A 25,337-nucleotide genomic window follows, 5' to 3' on the forward strand; every position below is an offset into this window, starting at 1 on the left:
AAAAAAAAGATTTATCTTACACAGATGAGACTTCCAAGGACAGACTATACACACCCACTGTTCCTCTAATCAACACTGCACTTTGTACACCAAACAGCGCCGGAGGACCGAGTCCTCCATTTAACTATCAGTTTCTGAGGCAGCTCTGTTTCGTACTATGCATGGAAGTGTGGGTGCTGGACACTACTCTGATCCTCATTTAGCCTGTACCATGGAAATATAGACAAGTTTACATAAGGCAGTCTTATACCTATAGAATCACAGCATCTTTAAAACTAGAAGAGAAACTTGGGAGATCATTTAACCTAGCTCCACATGTTACTGATGAGAATGAATGAAAGTAACTTTGTCCAAAGTCATGGCTGATGACTGGCAGTGCTGGGAATAAAACTCCCATTTCCCAGCAATCCCAGCGCTCCATTCCCCGTGCTCTGCTGCCTCTCTGATGTATGCCCTGTTCACCTGTGGCTCAGGGACTCTGTCAGCGGGGTTGTGATGGCACAGCAGTCCCTACCTGTCCTTTGTACACCCACTGTCAGGTAAGTGTAAAGACAATACACTTATCTATCTAGGAGACTTTTCCTATCCAATTCCAAAAGAACCAACCAGCTGATTTACTAAACGAAAATACATTGGTTCAACAGGGTGATGACTGAGCAATTTGTAGATAAAAAGCGTTGTTTGATGAAAATTTTTTAATTTTTCAAATTGCTATGCTGGCACTACCACATACACCTCTTAACAGTGGGCTGTAAGGACAGCAATTGACACTCACCACATATAGGTACTTTTATTACACATAAAACTAGGCACTTAAAAAAAACCATACCTCTTACTGTTCCAATAAACTCCTCCATTCGCCGCAAAAGATCTGTATCTCTTTCAAAGTCATAGAAGTGGTGTTCTACCCAGTGCCGGCAGACATTCAATACTCTGTGGCATTCACACAGAAGAAGAATTGAATTACAAGGGAACTCGGGGATAAATGCTTATCACGATGAATGGTATAAATGAAACAGTAACTGTCACTAAATTAAATAATCTTATAAGATGCTTACCACTTTCAAAATTCCATGTTAATTAAGACTTATACAATAACTTTCGACAACTGCTTGTCACTCATTTTACTTACTATCTCCTCCTGGCTTTGTTTCAACTCTGAAACAAAAGTTCAATAAAGGCTGATTTACTTCAGTTATTTGTTAGCGCTTACCGCAGTTGTACAGGCTGTATATATTCTTTTCTAAACCTTTTTAGCTCTGCACTCAAGGGTTGATCTCCATTCTCTATAGCTATGCGATCAGCTTCTGTTGGCTCAGGCTCTGGAATTTCAAACCTAACAGAAAGCAGAATAAACTAATGAAAATATTAATTGCATCAAATTATACAATTAGGAAGCTACAAACTGTTTTACTAGTCAGCACAATCAAGAGAGCACTGTAAAAAATTACTAAGGACAGACACATCAGTGAAAACAACGCTTCTATAGTGCAAAGGTTAATGGTCTTACAGACAAACCTAACTAGAAACACAAGAAGGAATACCAGCAAAGTCTAAAAATAAATGTAATTATAAAGTTATTGAACTGATGTTCCTTTTTGGCTTGTGTAATTACTGTAAATCAACTAACATAATACTTTTTAAGGGTAAAGCTTGAAAAGTTGACTGCTCTTTTGAATGAAACACTTCTTGATTATAATGTTTCGTGGGTGAAACACTTTTCCTGATTATTTGTTCGCTGATAAGCTCTATTTTCCTCAACTTGTGGCATATTTGAAAAATTCTGTTTAGAACATTTAAATCATCAAAATTTGAGTTTCCTGAGTCTAAATTATGCATTTTATATAGATCTTTAGTTAGATTAACTTATAAATTTGAAGCTTCACATACTGATTTTCCATGTAAAAAAGAATGTCTATTTTTGTTTTTAAATAATCAAAGCTAACAAACTGAATGATCTTCTAAGAGATTTTATTTCTTAAAACAGTGTTCATGAACTACAATTTAAAGCTCATTTAATATATTTCCAAGAATATAAGATCTTAATCTCTAAAAAAAGGATTTAAACATTTAAAATTAACGGACCTTTCTATTAGAAGACTCAGTAGTTCTTGAGGTTTACAAAAGGATCTGTATGTTGTAAGAAATGTCCGAACAAAATTGGGATCTAAGAAGAAAAGGAAAAATCTTATTAAAATCTTTGATTCAGAATGATTAAACTAGTATTTACATTTTCAAAAGAGATCAAATAGTCAACTTTAAAAGTCCCAGAATGTTTTAACCACATAGAATGCTTTAGATTTTATAATGAACTGTTAGACTTAGTGCCTCTTAAATTAGTGGCAAAACTAAGGATACTAGAATTTTAGATTTATTTATTTACTTACTTTTAGGGAGAGAAACATCAATGTGCAAGAGCTACATCATTTGGTTGCTTCTTGCACACCAACTGGGGACCTCACCCACAACCCACGCATTTGTCTTGACTGGGAATCGAACTGGCGACCTTTCAGTTTGCAGGGTGGTGCTCAATCCACTGAGCCACACCAGCCATGGCTGGATACTAAAATTTTATGTCAACCTATTTTCTTGACCTCTGCACAACTCTGACCAGCTGATGTCATCACTGGCCTCAGGGGCGCTAAGGGAAGGAAGGGAAAGGCCAAGCATGGAAGCAAGCTCCCCACCTCCTACCTGGATCTCAGAGCACCACCAGGTGGTTTATCTCCTTCATAAAGAGAAAGGCCACAGCATAATCCATTACCTTTCCTGACATCCAGACTAGTTTATTTAGGATCAGTTATCTAGATTGCTTTCAATCATGTTAACAGAGCATACAACTAGAAATTGGACCTTATAATTTTGTAGATAAAGTTAAATACAGTTTCTAAATTATTTTATTTGCTAAAGGTTTTTTAAAAAAAACTACTAAAAGATGCTTACAAATACATATGAGTTATTAAAACTATTAAATGTGCCAGAATATGCTGATTTGGTTCTGTTCACAACTTTCAATTCTTTTTATTTCAAGTAATCACAATGAGAGTTCAGTCATAAGAGCAGGAGTCTCCAACCCCTTCCAGCAGAGGACGTACTTGTCATTCAAATCTCCCTGCAGTGAACCAGGTGGTTGACTGAGTGTGACCACTGCCCCAGGCCTGGCCTACTACAGTCTCACCCTAACAGTACTCCACAACGGGGGGGGGGGGGGGGGGGGGGGGAGGGGATGGAACTTCTAGAACACAAATGTTATCAAGCTCCACCTTTAGTTTTGAGTTGTTAAAGAGGAGGAGGGAAAGAGATCATTAACTTTAGTTTTACTTGGAGAATCCTTTTCCTATCTTACATTACAGTCTAGTATGCTCTAATTTAATGATAAATTCATTCAGAGTAGCAAGTGCCTTTATTTTTGTTAGGCTATATACACTGTGGACCCTTTATAAGAAGTACAGTGTCTTTTATTACTATAGAATTTAGCAAAAATCAGAATTAATTTGCTTGGAAAATGTTATGCTGATTCTGTCTGATTAAGAACTACCCTAAATTCAGCCTTATAATAAAAAAATAATACATTAACTTCCCCCAATAGCTGATTTTTGGATTTATCATAAAACAGAAATCTACTTCCAATTAATTGGTATATGTAGTCATAGAGGTAATGAATTGATTTAAATATCAGACAGCCTGGATTTTAAGATTATACCTTTTTAAGTTAAAGAAAAGTTTAATAACAAAACTACATTGGTTTTAATACCCATCTTCTTTCACTAGAGTGGATTACTGATAAAAGTCATATAAACACATACAACCCTTTAGTAATTTCCTCTGTTCGTATTTTATTGTTTGTCTTCAGTTACAGAGTTCCTCAAACGTTAAAGACTAATGTCTCAACCAGAAGAAAAGATTTTAAAACAGAAGGCTGTACAAGATTTTAAAACTGAGATTTATATCGATTTCATCACAGTCCTCCCTTTCAAGAATCTTCTTCCTGTTCTGCAAATCTATTTGTAAGGTGAGGCTACTCAAAACATCACGTGTTTAGGAAGCAGAAGCAGTGGCCACTGTAGAGATGCTGAGCTGTCACTGTTGGAGAGAGCGCCCAGACCTTTAGTGCAAAGTGCTCCAAGTATCCCTGAGTTCTATTCCAAATTCAGGGTGGCCTGTCCTTTTTTTTTTTTAAAGAAAAATTTACTTCAGTCTAAAATTCTAAAACTGTCATCCAGATCCATTTAAGTCAGGATAAAAAGTTGTGGGATATTAAAGGTACTTTTAAGTTGAAAAACAGAATAAAGGTTCTTAATGAACTTAAAAATATTTTTAAAAACAGGCTATTTTTAGAGGTATACTATTTTAAAATAGCCTTTTCATCTTAAACCAAACTTCTGGCCATTTCAGTACACTAGTAACTCATGACAATGCTGAGAAATCACGATGTGCCTCAGTGCCATGTCAGTCAGAGGGCGTCACATCAGCTCCTGAAGTCTGTTCTGTAAGGTTCGCAAACAGCATTCTCATAATGTGCTCCATTCGGTTTCTGTGAAGTGAGCAGGGCCAGTGGTATTTTTCCTTTCCACATATGAGAGAAGACAGATTTATCTAGGGTCATACGAGAGTGCAGAGATGGTACCATAATCTAGATTGTGTAATTCCTGATTTGGTGCTTTTTTTCCTACTGTATCACATTACCTCCCTGGATCAAAGGATCCCTTAAGGTTTCCAAGGCTGTGAGATCTAAATATAAAGAATGAATCCATAAATTATATAATCACTATAGAAATTTACACAAATGATTAATGCAGAATGTAGCTATAAACTGCTACTCTTGGATAAAAGCACCAGAAAGCCATGGAAACATCAGTCTAATTGTGATTCTGTAATTCTTGTTAAGTCTTCTTCCAGATTTTAGGAAGTAGCAGCTGTACCTTCCTGTATACTATTCAGAAGAGGAGTTTCTGAAGCTGGTGGTGAAATAAACACTCCCACAATCATCAGTTGTACAAGTTCTAAAGCGATTCAAGTTTGAAGTTGTTTTTAGTTTGATTAGAAGAGTAGTCTTGCCAAAAAGAAAAAAAAAACCCAGAAGCTAAAAATAAGCCAAGAAAATTTGGCAAAAGTTTAAGCACTTAAAAAAAAATCTCTTAAAAGCTGCATATATTCCCAGGCTTATATTAATTTAGACTCTATTTTTAGTCTAACACAGTGAAAAACTACTAATGAATGAAAAACTTATGAGAGGACATAACATCTGCACATTTGAAATTTTGTACAAAAAAGGGTCCATATTCCAGAAGCTATTTTTATATCTGTTGACTTCTCCATTCAGTGATTTTAACATGTATCATGTCCCACTACACTGGAGACCTTTATCTTATTGATGATATAAAAAACTAGGATAATTTGACATTTTTAAAAAGATTTTATTTATTTATTTTTAGAAAGGGGAAAGGAGGGAGAAAGGGAGAGAAACATCAACGTGTGCCTCTTATGCGCCCCCTACTGGAGACCTGGCCAGCAACCCAGGCATGTGCAATGACTAGGAACTGAACCTGTGACCCTTTGGTTTGCAGGCTGGCACTCAACCCACTGAGCCACACCAGCCAGGGCTGATAATTTGATATTTTAACAAAACTCATTAATAAAGACAGGTTATACAATTTTGTAAGAAAATTAAGGACCACCTTATACTTATCAGGCAATGATAAAAGTCAAGTTTTATATTGCCTCTGTTGCTTATGAGTAGCAGTTATCTACCTATATTATAAAGTGATATTTCAGACAGATGGAAGGCAAATGGATAAAAATACAAAAGCCAGGCTGGTTTGGTTTTGAAATATAAGCACAAATACTTGTGAGAAAATGAAAATCAACTATTTCAAGATTCTAATCTTTCCATTTATCATTTGCTTGCAGATGTAATTCTACAAACTACTTTTTTTTGTTTTGTTTGTTTGTTTTTAAAGATTTTATTTATTTTATTTTTAGAGAGGGAAGGGAGGGAGAAAGAGAGAGAGAGAAACATCAATGTGCGGTTGCTGGGGGCCATGGGTTGCAACCCAGGTATGTGCCCTGACAGGGAATTGAACCTGTGATGCTTTGGTTCGCAGCCTGTGCTCAATCCACTGAGCTACACCAGCCAGGGCCAAACTACTTTTTTTTTTAAATCCTCCCCTGAGGACATGCTTACTGATATTAGAGAGAGGGGAAGGAAGAGAACAAGAGGAGAGAGATATTGGTGTGAGAGAGAAGCATCGATTGGTTACCTCTGGTAGGTGCCAGACTGGGACAAAACCAGTCACCCAGGCATGTGTCCTGACCAGGAACCAAACCCACGACCTTTTGGTTTGTGGTGTGAAACTTAAACAACTGAGTCACACCAGCCAGGCCTCAAACCTCTTTCTCAAAGTAACCACTAATGGATTTCAATATTAGCAATGACAAAAACTTCCTCTGTGGTTTTTCTCTTCTGACTCCCATTCTTCTACTAAGATTTCCATCAATGTTAACTAGCAGCTCAGCATCCCTCTCTATATATACCCGTATTTTGCTGTGTATAATGCGTACTTTTTTGCCCAAATTTTTGAGGGAAAAATAAAAAATGTGCATTATACATGGGTAGAACCTGAAATACCTTGTATCTGTTCTTGTGTATTGTAATTATTATTACATAAAATTTCTTGTACCATATGTTCAAAAATAAATGCTAAAATTCCTTTATAATACAAAAAAACAAGTATCTAAATATAAATAAATAAAAACTGAGTTAAAAAATTAAAACAAAGATTGTTTTCCTGAAACTCTGGGCCAAAAATGTGGGTATGCAATATACGCGGCAGCACATTATGCACAGCAAAGTACGATGAATACCTGCCAGCGGCCATCAGGTCCCCTGCTCTAGGCCCAGGTCATTTCAAACATGAATTGTAGTTACTATTTTCTGCTGGTTTTCTAGCAGGCTGTCCCCCTCGCTCTAAAACTGTTCTTTGATATTTTATTGCACACTTCTTCAAAACCCGAGGAACTCAGAATACACTTACATTAGTGTTCAGAATACAGCATTCTAGATTTGAGATGATAATTTCAGGATTTTTCCTTATGTGCTTATTTTGATCAACACTTGATATTTTATTTGGCAAGATCAATGATATTTATGAGATATTTATTACCTAGAGTTATTTATGTAAAGAATACCCCTCCCCAGTCACCATAGTGAAACACTGTTCATCAGGATGTCTGTTTACGTGATAATTCTCCCTTTAATACAGCCATTTAAAAAGTTACAAGAAACAATAAGCTCCTCAGCAAGGATTTATAAACAATCAACTCTTGAATTCCTTAAAAAAGGAAACAGACAGCTATGCTGACGCACAAACACTTTAAAAAAATCAGTGTTTAAAAATAGAATAGCACTGCCCTATAGATCAAAAACCATTCAAAAGATTTTCTTAAAGTTAAAACACCCAAACTCAGCTTATACAGGACACAAACTCAGAAGAAATCTGATGCAGGTTTTTGAGGATTTTCTGAGGGCATAAAATAGCAGTAAGTACTTTAAAGAAAAATATAAACTGACTTAAGTTTTGGTCAGTATCATTTTCCATAAAAGAGAAATTCACCATGCTGGGAAACACCTTTTCCCCATACTTCAATGTGAAAAGCTCTTATTTCCACATAATGTCAGTTCTGAATTATTACACCTTCCTACCTCAAGGTCACCTCATTTCTCAAAAAGAAAACATCAGACCAGATATACCATCACCAAACATTTCTTTAAGCATGTCGTCTTAACTCTCAATACTAATTTGTACTTTATTTCCTATAATTGTAACCAAAGTCAAATTCCTACTCTCATCTCCTTTTATATGCATATTGCTTTGTGCGTTCTTACTGTTTAAGTAAGGAAAGTCTCCTCGTATCTCTGCCAGATTCAGAATGATCCGTCTAAACAGAAAATTTTCCTCCTAGCATTTTGGGATGAATTCCAATTTTCTGATGTAGCTAGTGAATTATTATATATACAGAAACACTGGGTCTGTGAGACAAGCTATAAATTAGATTTCCCACAAAGCCCTCTTGCAGTCTTTAAAGCAAGTAAGCACTTCCTAGTTCATCTATATTTAATTCTTTCTGCCAGAAAGCTTTCCTTCACAGAACAAACACCAATAGACTAATGACTGGGTTTTGTTAAAAACTAAACTTGTGAGGATGAGTATGTAACTATATAACATATTTGCATTAAAATGGAAAGGTTAGAATTAGAATTTATTAACGATTTCAATAAGAAAAAAATTACTCTAACTGTATCTCCATAGTAGACTTGTCTTCCCCAAAAGTGAACAAACTACTTATATTACTGGCAATTCAAACCAAGCAAGTAAGTCTCTTTATTTTTATTATTCGATACACATAATAAAAATTATATTCTAATGAACAGAATTCACCTTGTGTGAGTCAGTATAATATGGTAGAAAGTATATTCTGTTAAAAAGTCAAGAGGCCTATAGTCTAGTCTTCACTCTGTAGTTACTTGATGATATGATTTCTGGAGCCTTGGGTTTTGTCTATAAAGTGGGGAACTGGTCACCTCATTCAACGCTAGAGAGCTATAGCTTTATTTCACATATTATTGCTAAAATGCACAAGGGATCAAGTTTGCAGTAGATACAGTGAAGCCTGAACTAAGTAATGTTAAACTAGTTTTTCTTCTGTTTTTTTTTTTTAAGATTTCATTTATTTATTTTTAGAGAAAGTGGAAGGGAGGGAGAAGGAGAAACATACATGTGTGAGAGAAACATTGTTGGGTTGCCTTTCCATGTGCCCCCCTGTCCCCCTAGCGGGGACTGGGCTGCAACCCAGGCATGTGCCCTGATGGGGAATTGAACCGGCGACCTTTTGCTTTGCAGGATGATGCTCAACCAATTGAGCCACATGGCTCAGGGTTCTTCTGCTTTTTATGACAACGTGCAACCAACCTATAATCTAAAAAAATCTTAAAATAGTGCTTATTAGTTATTAAAATTTCTTATATTATAACCAATGTCTTTTATTATAATTCTATAACAATACAATAAAAATGTGCAAGTTAAATTTTAGCTTTTGTTTCAGTTTAAGCCACAACTTGCACTGTATGTTCTCTAATGAATACCTACCAACCAACTAACCAACCCTCCCCACCCCCCAAAGAAAAGAAAGAAAAAGAACAGATTCATAGTTCTTAAAACAAATGGTGACTTGACCTGTTACAATTAAGGGTGTCCAACCCTGTGGCCTGGCCCAGGATGGCTATGATGCAGCCCAACACAAAATCATAAACTTACTTAAAACTTTTTTTTTTGCTCTCATCAGTTTTCATTATTGTTTGTGTATTTAATGTGTGGACCAAGACAACTCTTTTTCTTCCAGTGTGACCTAGAGATGCCAAAAGGTTGGACACCCCATCATTGTAGTGAGAACTCAAGAGTCTATTTGAACTGACAAAAAAATAACAACTGCTTAAAAAAATGCTTTCATGTTTTACAAGTTTATAGATGGTCTATTAAAAACCACATTCTATTGCCAGTAATACATTGAGTAATATACCATATTTTGCTGTGTATAATGCATGCTTTTCCCCCCAAATTTTTGAGGGCAAATAAGTATGCACATGATACAAGGGTAGTAGTAAATTAATCATAAAAAATTAAAACGAAGGACTTTTTTCCCTAAAAGTTTGGGCCAAAAACATGGGTGCACATTGTACGTGGGAGCACATTATACATGGCAAAAAGTAGCACCTTACAGAGAGCCCAAACTAATCATCCTGATCTGTGTGTCCTATAAACCACAACTCACAAAGCTGCTTGAGGATTCTAGTTACACCAGTAATATGTCAATATTTATGATGTAAGTTAAAATAGTCAATGAAGTTTCAAAAAAAAAAAGAGAAATGTCAAAAAACTTAGCCACACACTTTTAAAAGCAACACTCACATTTTATTCCTCAAGAAATTAATGAAAAAATTTTTAAAGCTTAAAGAAAGATATTTTTTGTCAATTTAAATTTGAATATTCTTAACTTTGCAAAGTTCTATACATCTAGAAATTTAAGTACTTCACATTACCTAGGAGTATGACCATTTAAAATATTATTCTATTCAAAAGCTAAAAATTAAAATAAATAAGAACTATCAAAAGTAACTAATAAAACGCCATGGCACAAGTACCCTGTCCACAGACTCAGCTAGTGTGTGCATTAAGGAGAGAAGACTGCCAGGTTTATAGAAAACCTGTCAGCTGCGCTTACTCAAATATTGTTTTAAAGTGTCCTTATTAAAAATAAATAAATAATAGGCACAGTTTCCCAGAAAAGAAATATTTAATTATAGTTCTGCAACTACTTACTAATAATTATGTTAGGCCTGTGAAATACAGCAGTTTAAATAAAATTTTTACCATTAATAATAAAAGTTCTGTGAAATACAGTAAGCAGTTTAAAGAAAATTTTTATAATTAACAAATGAGTTTGACAAAAACAATGACATTACAATTTTAGAAGCTGGAAATGTCTTTCAAGTTCAAATGCCACTGACATGTGATGGTAAACATCAGTAGTCTTCTTCAGCATTTGCCACTTACATTTCTCTACAGGAAAAAAGTAGTAAAACTTCTGTCTTAGGAGTTCTACTACTATCAAATGAAAGAATTAATTTTACTCAAAACAGTGTAAGAATTCAAAACAAAGGTTTGTAAAATAAAATGGACAGTTTAGAAAGCTTCTGCTAAAAAATTCAGTGAATCTTCTAAGACACTTAAAAGTCAGAATGATGTGGCAAGAAGAGCAATTTGAACTTTTACCACCTTAAAAGTTCCTTAAAAGTAGTAAATAAGTATTTTCAATCATAAATTTTGGGTAATTTAATAAGACATTTTTGTAGTTATTTTCCAGACCTTAAAGAAAAGTTAATGAAGATCAAGTAAATAGATAGATCATATTAATTACCTCCTCTCAAAGTTTCATACGTAAAAAAGATGACAGAATAGTTTATTTTTTTTCCATGTAAAATCCTAGGAAGATTTAGTTACATTTCCTGTGCCTTGATTTATTTTTGGTCAGTAAAACAAATACACTAACTACAGAAGTTTCTAGGTAAAAAATCAAAGTAAGATTGCAATCTCAGACTAGTCTTTTTTCACTATATTCATCATATTTCATCTACTACCTGCTACTACCAAATGGCATGTACTTAGAGAACCCAAACTGCTTTTACAATTAGCTTACAGAAAACACGAGCAAAAGAACTACCAATTAGAGACCAAATAAAAACAAAAAACAAAATACTGCCTTCTACATCCCAGAAGCATGAGGAGATAAACAAATTTGTATATAAAATGCTTTGATGTCACTTATAAAATGATTTGATTTACAGCAAATCATTAAGCCATCAAAGAGAAATATGCGTCTCTTGTGGTTGGCTCCTACACGTGATAAAAAATACCTTAACTTAATTTTACATTTTTACATGGTGGCCCTGATAGTTTCTAGGCCACATAAGTAGATGTGACTGGACATTTAATAAAGTGAACAGATTAACATGATCAAATACTATTCATCTTTATTACAGTGGGTTGATGGATATTTTTAAAAGCTTAATTTAACTGGTACCAGAGTAGTTTCCAGAGAGAAGTGAGAACCCGTTTATAAGATTTTAAAAACTGAAGAGAAATTTCCCCAGAAACACACATCTCCTAGAGATAAGAATATATTTAGCAAGATGTATGGAGATGGAGATTAACCTTCACATTCAACTCTTTAAGAACAGTATTTGCTATAAGAATTACATTCAGTTTTATGTTTTTGTAATAAAAACATTCTTTGAAAATTAGTTTGCATTTATATTTACAAAAGTTTTCACATATAGTATTTTGTTCACTCTCTCCAACAATATTCTAAGATAGTTGCTGTGATGTTGATTTTTGAGGTGAAAAACTAAGGTTCTGAGACCTTAAATTATAAGAGTGAGGGTGTAAGTTCATATTCAATGCTCTTCTACTATACCATACTCTACAGTATTTTACAGTTATCAAACCTCTCACTATGCAGGGAAGTTGAAGGTGGAAGAACATTAGATCATCATGTTACTTTTTTAGAAGAAATAAAATTACTTAAAAATGAATCATTACATGTGTTCCTTATCCTTTTCAAACATTATATTAGATTCAACCTGTAGCAATCTTCCTGTATGATTTGGATACACTTGTCTCTGAAATCACCCTGCTAAGGTGGAACTGTTTTCTTCAGTAGCATTGGGTGTAAAGAGCAAAAAAAAAAAAAAATACTGAATAAGTGACTTCAAGGATTGCTAAATTTAGTAAGTTTTAGGAATGGAAATTAAGGAAAACCAATGCCTTGTATATTTGTACTGCCAGCATAATTTTCATGATGGATGTGTATTAAAATTTTTACTGATTTTATAATCCTAGTAGTAGAAAGAAAGAAAAAAGGAGGTACAGGTATAAAAAGGTTTTGAGCCCCCAATGATGATGATTTCTCACTATTTTCAGTCTTGTTGCTGCCACTTTCCAACTGGGTAAATTTAGCTTAGCTGATTTTATTTTCTCATTTATAACTCCGGTTGTAAACTTAAAAAATATGCAAATGTGGTAGGAAAAAGTATAAAATTTCAAAGAAATATAAATAGCAGTAAGTTTTAGTCAAAGAAAAATGAATTCCAATAATGCGGAGGTCTTGCGTTAGTTTGCTTTCTATTTTAGGCACAATGACCAGTGCAGCAAAGAAAATCAGCTTGAAGCAGGAAAATAAAAGTCACAGGCAACTTCTTATTTCTTACCTGCGTACATATGGTATGTGAGCCTCTCTATGAGTTTAATAACAGTTCCTGCTTTGATAATTGGAATTCCAGCCTTGGGCTGCATATTTTCTTCAAATATTATATTCTCTTCAGAGTCAGGCTCTGCAAATCTATAAATGTCAGCACTAGGGAGCCTCATCTGCTCCTCCTTCTCTTCCTGCAGCATCGTCACATCAAGCATCCTTTCCAGTGTGCTCCGGTACTGCAAAGATATCAGTGCTGCCATCCAATTGTTTTTCTCTTCAGCTGACTTGGCAGAAAATATAACACTATTTTCATCTTTTAAAATTATTTCAAAAGCATGCTTGTACTCACTGGTGTCATCTTTGTCATTAATTTGTACCTTTCTCATAAAAAACTTTTCTTTAAGACGATATTCTGCATTGCTAGCTCCAGGAAGTCTTGGCTGCCCATGATTTGATTTACAGCAAATCATTAAGCCATCAAAGAGAAATATGTGTCTCTCGTGTTTGGCTCCTACACGTGTAAGAGTTCCTTCCATTATAAACTCATTGCAACACTGTCCAATGTCTTTTCCCTCCCAACCATCAATATTCTTCTGAATCTCATTCATTTTCTTGATTGCTAGTTGTTTCCCCTTCATTTGCTGACTATAAAACCGACATGCAGATTCACTGGGATAAAGGAAAAAACATCATTAGTACACAGATGGCAGAGAACCTAGAATTCATGTAAACAAAGGACAATGTAAAAGTATATTTTAAAGAGTTACGTCGACAAGGTTTTCACTAATCCTCCAAATATATCAGTGTTACAAAACTACACAATTTTGAAAAGTGAAGCAACACAGTACAATTTTTAGTGCTCTAAAAAAAAACAGTGACTATTGACAAAATTCTACCTTATACAGAAACTGAGCTATAGAATGCTTTTTAGAAGTATTTAGAATGACAAATGTTAAAAAGTAGCCCAATATAGTGAAGAAAAGCAATTTAAGAGGTTTAAGAAATTATTTAGAAATGCTCAGTAGACAAGACCCAAAGTTAAAAAACATGCATATATTATCATTAGGAAACTGGAAGCAATATTAATTATCTGAATTAATGCCATAAGTTACAGAACCCCTAAAATAAGGGATACTTTGACAGAACAATGATGTTTACATAAATCTACCCAATACAGTTTGCTCTATCTCTCCTTGAGCTTCTCTGCTTAGCTTACCAGCTGACTCTCGGGAGGTCTGGACTGGGAGTATGCAAGGAAAATGCACAATATGAAAGGTTTTTCAAACAATAACAAATTCTCTTGGCTTTGATGTCACTTCCTCTGAAAGACCAAGCTTGTCACTAAAACTATTTTCTTCATTGTTTACTTGAGAAGGGAACTGGGATCCCTGAAGTCATACGATAATATTCAAGGTGAAAAAGAGGATATAAAAAAGTGAAAATATTCACCTAAGTCTTCGTTTTGCAAGACTTTTAGAACATATTTTTTCCATACCACTCTGAACATTAAGCAAAGCTGTTATTGCTTGTTTCAAACATTCCTTATCTTCTTGATCTTCACTCTTCTCTTCTAACTGCTGTAAAGTGAAAAGGACAAATCTGAACCAGTAGAACTGTTTTTACAAAAAATAATATGCCCATTTTATTAAGGATAAAACTAACATTGATTCAACTTTTTCCACCACAATAAAAATTTTAAATATGTCAAAATATGAGTTTTTTATTCTTTATATATTACTATCCATTTCAACATGCAATCAAGTTTTCTATGTTAAAAGAAAAGTAGAAGTAGTGTTAAAAAATGTCAACCCTTGTGGCACGCAGCAATGTGCAGCTTCTCAGATGCATATTACTGGAAAGAAATGAAGGGATAATTTGGGACTTCCAGTGAAGACAGTGGCATAGGTAAAGACAGCTCACCTCCTCACACAACCACATCAAAATTACAACTACAGAACAAAATCATTCAGAACTGAGCTGAATGGAAGTCCTACAACTACAGAATTAAAGAAGAAACCAAGCTGAGATTGGTAGAAGGGGCGGAGATGCAGAACAGGCTGGTCCCACACCTGCATGTGGTACATAAATATTGGGAGGGATATCTCAGGAATGAGGGGTCCCAGCACCATACCAGGCACCCCAGCCCAGGGCTCAAGTACCAGGAAGATAAGTCTCCATGTCTGGCTGCAAAAACCAGCAGGGACTGAGGCTATAGAGGAGGGAAACTTCTGGAGTACAAGCAGTTATTCTTAAAGGGCCTATGCACAGACTTACTTGGACTTAGTCTCTCTGAGCTGCAGTGTGGGGGTAGCAGATTGACAGGCATCAGAGACATATGTGGATGGAATGAACTGAACTGTCTGGCTCAGGGTGAGAACTGAGGGGGGCAGCTTTCTCCCAGAGAGAAGTGCTGGCAAAGGCCATTGTTCCTTTTCTGAGACCTCCCCATACAGAGCCACAGAGCTGGCTGAGCTTCCCATATGTCAGACTCCATCAGCCTGGCTCACACTGTTTGGCCACCCTGGTGATTCCCTGAAGCCCTGCCCCTCCCATCTTTTGGACCCACCCAAGCTGTTCCCAGTGGCTTTTTCATACAGATGGCTTGTCTTGGACCATGCTTCAGATTTTCCTGAATTCTCTCAAACAAGCAGCATCTGGCTTCAGTGAGTTCTTCGTACCTCTCACTAAGTTGCCCCAGGCCCAGCACTAGCAGCAACCAGTGTTGGTTCACAGCTTGGCTTCACTTGGGCACCTCCACGCCCAGCACAAAGAACACTCATCTGCAAATCACTATGTAGCTTATGCTGTGTGATCCTGGACAGAAGACAGGTAGTAGATGACCTTGGATGTGCCAGCATCAATCAAGGCTCAACTACTGTACAACAGAAGGGTGTACACAGCCCACATGGTGGGTGGACCTTGAGTACCCAGCTTAGGTGACAGAGGAGACTGTGCCCTGGACCCTACAAGACACCTACTACATTAGGCTACTCTACCAAGCCTGAGAGACATAGCAACCCTATCTACTATGTAGAAACAAACAGGGAGGCTGCCAAAATGAGCAGACAAAGGAACACGGTCCAAATGAGAGAAAAGAAAAATGACTGCAGAAAAAGAACTAAACAAGATGGAGACAATCTACTAGATGCAGAGTTCAAAACACTGGTTATAATGATGCTCAAGGAACTTAGTGAGGACCTCAATAACATAAAAAAAGTCCAGGGAGAAATGAAGAATATACTAATAAAAATAAAGAACAATTTACAGGAAATCAACAGTAGAGTAGATGAAGCTGAAAATTAAATCTGTGATTTGGAATATAAGGAAAAAAAGAAAAAAAAACCCCAAAAGACCCCAAACCAAAAAACGCCAATCAGAACAGCAAGGCAAAAAAAAGAATCCTCCCAAATGTGGAGAGTATAGGGAGCCTCTGGGACAACCTCAAATGTACCAGCATTTGCATCATGGGGGTGCCAGAGGGAGAAGAGAGAGAGCAAGAAATTGAAAATCTGCTGCACCTCCCCCTCACAGGACATCCATTAGCCTTACCCTTTCAACTCCTAGTGGCCCTGTCCTGCTGAGGTGGGCCTCCCACCAGAATCTTGGACAGACTGAGTTGTGTGCCTCTAGAATGGGAGACATTTTTCCCTCACATGCCCAACTGGTACAGGGCGTGGCCAAATCTTGGTTTGTTTGGGCCTGATAAACTCTGCTGGCCTGTGCTTGAGGACTCCCTGAAACCCCACCCAACTTCAAAGGCCTTCAGGCCTGCAGGGGGTGGCAGCTAGATTTGCTATACCCTGGGATATTGGCTGGGTGGCCCCAGACCCTGCACTGGCATGGGGTTTGAACCTGTATTGATTTGGTGGACACTACTTGCCCCTACCTGGTGACTCACTGAAAATCTTCCTCATGGAACTTGAATGCTGCCAAGCAGCTAGAGGGCAGATGTGGGTCTCAAAGTGTCTTGGAACTTTTGCTGACCTGTACCCAAACTGGTGCTGGTAAAAGGCAGCCTTGGTGCACAACTTGGTCCTTCTTATGCATTCCCAGGCCCAGCAGAGGCAGCCACACACTGTGGATTGCTCTGTAGCTCCAAACAGCTTGCCCAGGGCCAGTCACAGGCAGCATCTGACAATGGTCTGCACCACAGTCCCTCCCTTGAGACCTCCAAACCAACACACCCAGTAACCAGCTTCAGACAAAATCTGAGCAGGATCCAACTAGCGTCACAAGTGGCATACCCAAAAGAATATCAGTAGGCACCAAACCCTGCTCAGGTGAATTCTGCTTCCTGGGCTCAGCACCTGCACAGCAGCTCATATGCTGTGATACGGAGTCAATCATCAGCCAGCCAGCCCAAAGGTTGACAACATGCATGAATGGGCCAATAGAAATCAATACTCAATTATAAGAGGAGGGTCCATGTAACCCACACAAAGGGCATTCCTGGAGCACCCAGGTCAGGTAATGAAGGAGACTGTATCACTGGGTCCCACAGGACACCTGCTACATAAGACCACCCTACCAAGACTGGAAGTCATAGCAGATCTACCTAATACATAGATAAAAAATGACAAAGAGACAGCCAAAATGAGAAGACAAAACAAAACAAAAAACAAAAGGCCCCAAATGAAAGGACAGGAGAAATATCCAGAAAAAGAGCTAAATGAAGGGGAGGCAAGCAATTTACTAGATACAGAGTTTAAAAAAATATGGGTTATGAGGATGCTCAAGAAACTTAGTAAGAACTTCAACAAAGAGATAGGAAGCATGAAAGAGACACAGAAACCATAGAAATGAAGAATACAATATCTGAAATAAAGAATATACTATGTGGAATAAACAGGTTGGATGAAACAGAGAACTGAATCAGGAATTTGGAAGATAACAGAAATAATCAGAGCAGCAAAAAACCCACCCAGAATTTAAAAAAAAAGAGGGTTGTTTAATGGACCTTTGTGACAATATCCATACATTGTAGGAGTACCAGAAGGAGAAGAGAGACAGCAAGGGATCGAGAACCTATTTGAAGAAATAATGACTGAAAAGTTCCCTGACCTGGTGAAAGGAAAAGACAGACAAATTTAGGAAGTGAGAGTCCAAAATAAGTAGAATCCAAAGAGGCCCACACCAAGGCATGTTAGTTAAAATGGTAAAGTTAAAGACAGACAAAGAGAGAATCTTAAAAGAAAGCAAGAGAAAGACAGTTAGTCACCTACAAGGAGCTCCCATAAAACTGTCAGCTGATTTCTCAACAGAACATTTCAGGACAGAGGGACTGGCATGAAATATTCAACGTGGTGAAAAGCAAGGAACTGCGACCAAGACTACTTTACTCAGCAAGGCTATCATTTAAAATACATGGAGAAATAACGAGCTTTCCATACAAGAAAAAGCTTAAAAAGTTCATTACCACGAAACCAAGACTACAAGAAATGTTAAAGGATCTTCTTGAAGAAGAAGATCAAAGTATGAACAATAAAATGCTAATAAATACATACCTATCAATAAGAATCTAAAAAACAAAATAAACAAACAAGCAGAACACAAATAGAATCATAGATAGAAAAAATACAGAGGAACATAGTTATAAAGAATAAAATGGCAATAAATACAAACCTACCAATAATCACTTTAAATGTAAATGGCTTAAATGTTCCAATAAAAAGGCATAAGGTAGCAGAATGGATAGAAAACAAGACAGATTATACACACACACATACACACACATACATACTCTCTAGAAGAGACTCATACCTCAGAACAAAAGATACATACAGACTAAAAGTAAAGGGATAGAAAAAGTTATTTCATGGAAATGGCAATTTTAAAAAGCTAGGGTAGCAATATTTATATCAGACAAAATATACTTCAAAACAAAGGCCATGACAAGAGACAAAGAAAGACATTACATAAAGTTATAGGGATCAACCCAACAGGAGGGTATAACCATGCAAACATTTATGCACCCACCACAGGAGCACCTAAGTATACTGAGCAAATCCTGAAGAGTATAAGGGGAGAAATCAACAGAAATACAGTTATAGTAGGGGATGTTAACACTTCATTGACATAATGAATCAATCCTCCAGACAGAAGAGCAACAAGAAAACAGTGCACTTAAATGACACACTAAGTAAGATGGATTTAATTGGTATCTTCACAGCATTTCACCCCAAAGAACTGATATCTTCAGAGCATCTCACCATAAAGCAGTAGAACATACATTCTTTTCAAGTGCATGCACATGGAACACTGTCCAGTCTCTAAATTTAAAAAGACTGAAATTATATCAAGCATCTTCTCTGAACATAATGGTATGAAACTACAAATCAACCAAAAGAAAAAAAAAGAAAAAAGAAAACCACACAAAGCATGTAGGCTAAATAACATGTTACCAAACAATGAATGGGTTAACAAAAAGATAAAGAAGAAATCAAAAGATACATTGAAACAAATGAAAATAAGAACACAACGACCCAAAATCTATAGAACACAGCAAAAGCAGTCCTAAGAGTAAAATTCATAGCATTACAGGTCTATGTGAAGAAACATTTCAAAGTATCTATTTTACACTTAAGGGAACTAGAAAAAGAACAACAAATAAAGGTCAAAGTGAGTAGAAGAAAGGAAATAATAAATATCAGAACAGAAATAAAATAAAATAGAGTCTAAAAAACAATATAAATGATCAATGAAACCAAGAGCTGGTTCTTTGAAAAGATAAACAAGACTGACAAGCCTTTATCCAGACTCATCAAGAAAAAAAACAGAGCACCCAAACACATAAAAGCAGAAATGAGAGAAGTAATGACTGACACCAAAAAAATACAAAGAAGTATAAGAAAATATTAAGAACAACTATATGTCAATAAATTGGACAACCTGGACCAAAGGGATAAATTCCTAGAAACATATAGTCTTCCAAAACTGAATCAGGAAGAATCAGAGAATCTGAATAGACAGATTACAACTAATGAAACTGAAGTAGTAAATCAAAAAACTCCCCCAAAACATAAGTCCTGGACCAGATGGATTCACAGTGAAATTCAAAAGAGAACTAATACCTTTCTCAAACTATCCCAACATTTTCAAGATAAAGGAAGACTTGTAAGTTCATTTTATAAGGCCAGCCTTATCCTAATTCTAAAACCAGATAAAGAAAGAAAATTATAGGCCAATATCTCTGATGAATATAGATGATAAAATCCTCAACAAAATATTAATAAACTGGATTCAGCAATATATTAAAAAGATCATACACCACAGTTAAGTGGGATTTACCCCTGGGATGCAAGGTTGGTACAATACAATATCTGCAAATCATTAAATGTGATAGACCACATTAAAAAAATGAAAGGTAAAAACCACATGATCATACCAATAGATGAAGAAAAAGCATTTGATAAAATCCATCACCCATTATAAGAAAAACTCATCAAGTGGGAATAGAGGGAACATACCTCAACATAATAAAGGCCGTATATGACAAATCTACTGCCAGCATCATACTCAACGGGCAAAACTAAATGCATTTCTCTTAAGATTAGGAACAAGACAGGGATGTCTGCTTTCACCATTCTTAGTTCTTGGAAGTCCTAGCCACAGCAATCAGACAAGAAGAAATTAAAGACATCAACTGGAAAGGAAGAAGTAAAACTGTCATTATTTGCAGATGACATGATACTGTATATAGAGTACCCTAAAGATTCCACCAAAAAGTACTAGAATTGATAAGTGAATTCAGTAAAGTAGCAGGATACAAAATAAATATTCAGAAACCAGCTGTATTTTTATATACCAATTATGAACTATCAGAAAGAAAAACTAAGAAAACAATTCCATTTATAATTCCATAAAAAAAGTACATACCTAAGAATAAACCTAACCAAGGATGTAAAAGACTTATACTCGAAAAATTATAGGACACTAAAGAAAGAAATTTAAGATACAAATAAGTGGATACAAACCTGAGGATAAACTATACCCAAACACCTGACTGACTGCTAAATTCTGCATGCATGGAAAGATACCAGGGAGCCTGACAAGAAATTAGGCAGAGGCCAAAGATGAATCTACTCTTAAGCAATAGAGCTGTAATGAATGAGTTCTGCTGCTTTTTAAAAGCATAGTTTATTCCCCAGTTGTACACAGCTCAAGAGCAAAAAGCTGAAGGCTTACTGGTTTAGGACCCAGGGGATGCAGTGTGAGACTGGCAAAGCAACTGGAAATGAAGGGGGGAAATTCCAGGTGTAAGGAAACCATGGAGACTGAGACTATGTCCCCAAATCTGAACACAATCTCTGCCCAAATACATGTCTGACTGTCAAATTATACATATGTAGGGGATATCTGAGAGACTCAGGTTAAAGCGGCAGCATATGAAAATCCTAAAAAAGTGAACAGAGATATCAGCTGCCTCACAATACAGGAAAGACAAATCTGCCATTAAGTTTAGGAAAATTAATTACCTACCAGAGTAAAAAACCAACAATCAAAAAACAAAAGCACCACCATCAACAGAACAAAAACCCAACAATCGCCAACACAACAGAATCCAGAGTTGTTAGCTAGCATACACAAATACACACACAACTCATATTCAGAGAAAAAAATGTCAGTTAATAGAGATTGATTCCAAATGGGCCCAGATGTTAGATTTAGGAAAGACTTCAAAGTGGCTCTTACGATCATGGTCAAAGAGTTAAAGGAAAACATGGTCTTAATGAGTGAGCAGATAGGGAATCTCTGGAAACTGTAAAACAAAATCCAAATGGAAATTCTTAAGTATGGTTAAGTATAGTAACTAACAGTTATATTGATAGGTCAATAGAAAGTACCAATTTGAATAAAAAAGATCTAAGAAAAATTAACAGTTTAAGAAACTTGTAGAAGAACATAAAGTAGTATAACCAATATACATGTAACTGGAGTTCTAGAAGGGAGAAAATGAGAGAAAAATGGCAGAAATGCAAGAATAACATAAATTCAAGTCAAAATCTGAAGAGTAGAAAGAAGTCTGAAACTTGAAGCAGGAAATTAAGACTAAAAAAATGTTAGGATCTCTCATTATGAAAATAAAATATCCTTTTAAAACCATTTCTCGAAATAAGCCAGGCGGTGAAAGACAAATACCATATGATCACACCTTTAACAGTAACCTCATCAACAAAACAAACAAACAAGCAAAATATAACCAAAGACACTGAAATTGAGAACAGGCTGATAGTGACCAGAGGGGAAAAGGGAGGGAATTTCAGGGGAAAAAGGTGAAGGGTTTGCAGGAACAATTATAAAGGACACATGGACAATAATGGCGGGGGGGGGGGGGGTGGAAATGGAAGGGAGGTGGGGAGGGCTGGGGGTTGGGTTGGGGGGAAAAGGCAGAAAACTGTACTTGAACAACAATTAAAACAAACCAAACAATCAAACCCATTTCTGTTCTTATCAGAGAGAAAATTACCAAAAACTATAAATGCCCATCGCAGCAGTTTAGTTGATTTAAAATTTAAAATTAGAGCAGTACAATAGTTGTTTATTTATAACAGCTCCTAAATTACACTATTCTATGTTTAACTTTAGATGTTCAATACCTGTGGTCAGATATAATATCATTTAGCTCACTGCTTTGAGCTTATCATTTCTGAATAATTTCTAAATTTAGAAAGACAGTTCAAGGGGATAAATGTGAGACAGACCTCTGATGCGCTCATTTTTATGAGACTCACAGAGAAATTGTTTTCTATATCTCTTATTGCTCGGATTAACACATCAGCTAATGGGCAGTATAAATGATGGTCTTAAGCATATGCATATAGCAATTAAACCACATGCTTTCACAGCATAAAAAAAGGTAGAGAAAAAATGATTTACAGGAGATGTTTGATACTGTCTAGCTTCCAATCTGGAAGCAGCAAACCAAAGCCATTAACAAATGCATATACGATATTTGTAAAAGGGTTCTGCAGAGCCTATTTCTTTCCAGTTTTTGGTACATGATGTGAAGGCCATGAGTAGGTGTTTAAAGTAAATGAGATAGCACAATTCATATTTGCCTTTTCCAATCTGTTTTATGTAACATTGAAAAAAAGGTTAACTTGGGAGGGAAAAAATCTCCTGCTTTTAACATTTCTCAGTTCTTGACCCTAAGTTTTCCCCTTGCTGCCCCATGCAGTTCTTAGTTTTTACCTGTAATCCTTTCCCACAAGTCATGTATCTCAGCTTTTGGGGGTTACATTTTTTTGTAATATTTGTGATGTTAAGGGAGAAAAGTGAAGAAGTATTCTTCAACTTTAGTTCACAAAAACCTAGGCAGTAATATGAACCAGGGATACCCATGCTAAAACCAGTAGAAATGTTTTAAATGCATCATTGCTGAATGATGCACTTATAAAATAAAAACTGTTACCATCACTAACAATTTAAAATTTTTTAATTGATTATACTTGCAATAATCAATTTAAATTATTAAGATGATTAGGTTTTACAGCTTTCTGAAACTTCATCAAGGATTTTTGTCCTTATTTATAAATTATGAAATGCTTTAAGGTTTCTTATGGATTTTAATCCTTCAGAATTTCATTACAGAATCAGGTAACAATCCCATTATTAGCAATACCATTATGAAGAAAGGCTCTATATAAGAAACTTGTTTGCAAATGTCCCATTATGACTATGGTTTGCTGTAGTGAATTGTTGGTCAAGAATTTTACATACAAAGTGCTTCCTCCCGATTATTCTTTTTTTTTTTTTAAGATTTTAAAAATTTATTTATTTTTAGAGAGAAGGAAAGGGAAGGAGAAAGACAGGAAGTGAAACATCAGTGTGCGGTGGCCTCTCACGCACCCCCCACTGGGGACCCGGCCCGCAACCCAGGCATGTGCCCTGACTAGGAATCAACCTGCAACCCCCTGCTTCACGGGCTGGCACTCAATCCACTGAGCCACACCAGCCAGGGCTGATTATTTCCTTAAAATAATCATCCTATATTACCAAAGACCTTAAATGGTATTTGTTTGAAGTCTAGAACAAGGAGCTAAAGGTTCTGTGATTCTGCCTGGTGATTAAATCCTTCAATTCCCTTACTACAATGTGGAGAGACCTGGAGAAATCGAGGGAAATGTAGGGATGAGAGTTCTTTCAGTTCACCAAACGCAGAGGACTTCTATTCATTCAATAAGTCATTTACAGAGAGCCCATTTCACCATGTACTCCTGCAAACTATAAACACGACTTCTAATAATCCATTCCCCGTAACAAAATATTAAATAGAACTTTTCTTTAATGCAACATTATTTTAAAAGATAAAGAAATAATGATAGTATTGATGCATGTCTTATTTTGTGGTCATTATGGGGCTAGTTCACTAAAAGGTAAAGAGAATATCTTTATCATCTCACCCATTATTTAAAATTCTTGAAAAAATGTGGTTTAAGACCATATTATCATAATCTAAAGAAGACATCATTAGATACATAAAATATTTAAAAGTGAATAATTTCCAGCTACACTAGCGAATTACAATTTATATAGAGTAAGTTTTCCCTATTTACTAGTTGATTTCAGTATATAACAGAAAAAAGGGGAGAGGGGAACAGAACACTTCCCTTTTGGTCACTGCTTCGTAAATTGAATATTTTGAACTGTGATAACATGGTGAGTTTTTACTGGGTTATATATAGCTCACTGTTTTTAAAGTCATGATAATTGGTTTTACAGATATAAACTTGAGCTATGAAAACTAGATAATAAAATCTTCCCCACGTGGCCCTATCCCCATACTATCTAAGGCCATGAATCTGCTGAGGTCCCAAAACGGAGACTTAGATGCCTGAATCCAAGGTTGTTCCCAAATAATCAGCCATGTAAACAAAACACAGGGACAGAAGAGAAAAAAAGCATCTGATCATTGCTTTAAAATTCACTAGTAAAACTGGAAAGAATATGCCATCCTTCTATAGATTCGTTTACATTTGCTTCTTAACTAGAAAAAGAAAATAGACACAGACAAATGTCCATGGGTGCTCACATAATGATTCACAAACAATTGGTAAAAAGTTGCTTGTATCACACTTGAATATTTTTCTTACCTTTAAAAGCTCAAAGTAATGTAGACAATGGTAAACTGGGGCTAGAAGCAGCCTGGGTAAAACGTATTGAACTGCTTCTTTGAAGCCTTCGCCTATTGACTAGAAAACAAAGTGATTTAATTTTTTTAAAATTTATTTTTCAGGTATTATATATCTTGATTTAAAAATTACTATACCTGCAAATAAAGTGCTGCTCCAGGCTTGGATAACTGACTAAGGAAATGATCATGAAAACCAGGACGTAAAATATCTCGAGCATATGATTCATATGGATCAAATGCCAGTTCCTTAGGAAATAAAGAAAGTAAAACATAAATAATCTTTCTCCAAGGTAGAATATAAGAAAAACCATAAGCACAAAAAGATTCAATTATGGGCTCATCTATACCAGCACAATTATATATTTCCTTTAAAGCCTCCAAACAAAATTACACG

The 25,337-nt window shown here is 35.9% G+C and overlaps 1 protein-coding gene across 2 annotated transcripts in view; it reads right to left on the reverse strand.

Moving 5' to 3' along the window:
* SOS1 (SOS Ras/Rac guanine nucleotide exchange factor 1) overlaps window positions 1-25,337 on the reverse strand; it is a 114,109-nt gene that overhangs the window by 29,660 nt on the left and 59,112 nt on the right. For both annotated transcript variants that reach the window (XM_028515233.2, XM_028515232.2), the window contains exons 7-13: window positions 25,079-25,189; window positions 24,903-25,001; window positions 14,260-14,387; window positions 12,824-13,479; window positions 2,086-2,167; window positions 1,214-1,336; window positions 830-933 (exon numbers count right to left, since the gene is read on the reverse strand). In XM_028515233.2, the coding sequence (XP_028371034.1) occupies window positions 830-933; window positions 1,214-1,336; window positions 2,086-2,167; window positions 12,824-13,479; window positions 14,260-14,387; window positions 24,903-25,001; window positions 25,079-25,189 (1,303 nt within the window). The remainder of the gene's footprint in view (window positions 1-829; window positions 934-1,213; window positions 1,337-2,085; window positions 2,168-12,823; window positions 13,480-14,259; window positions 14,388-24,902; window positions 25,002-25,078; window positions 25,190-25,337) is intronic.

This window comes from Phyllostomus discolor, chromosome 6, assembly GCF_004126475.2.
Source record: "Phyllostomus discolor isolate MPI-MPIP mPhyDis1 chromosome 6, mPhyDis1.pri.v3, whole genome shotgun sequence".
NCBI classification, from domain to species: Eukaryota; Metazoa; Chordata; class Mammalia; order Chiroptera; family Phyllostomidae; genus Phyllostomus; species Phyllostomus discolor.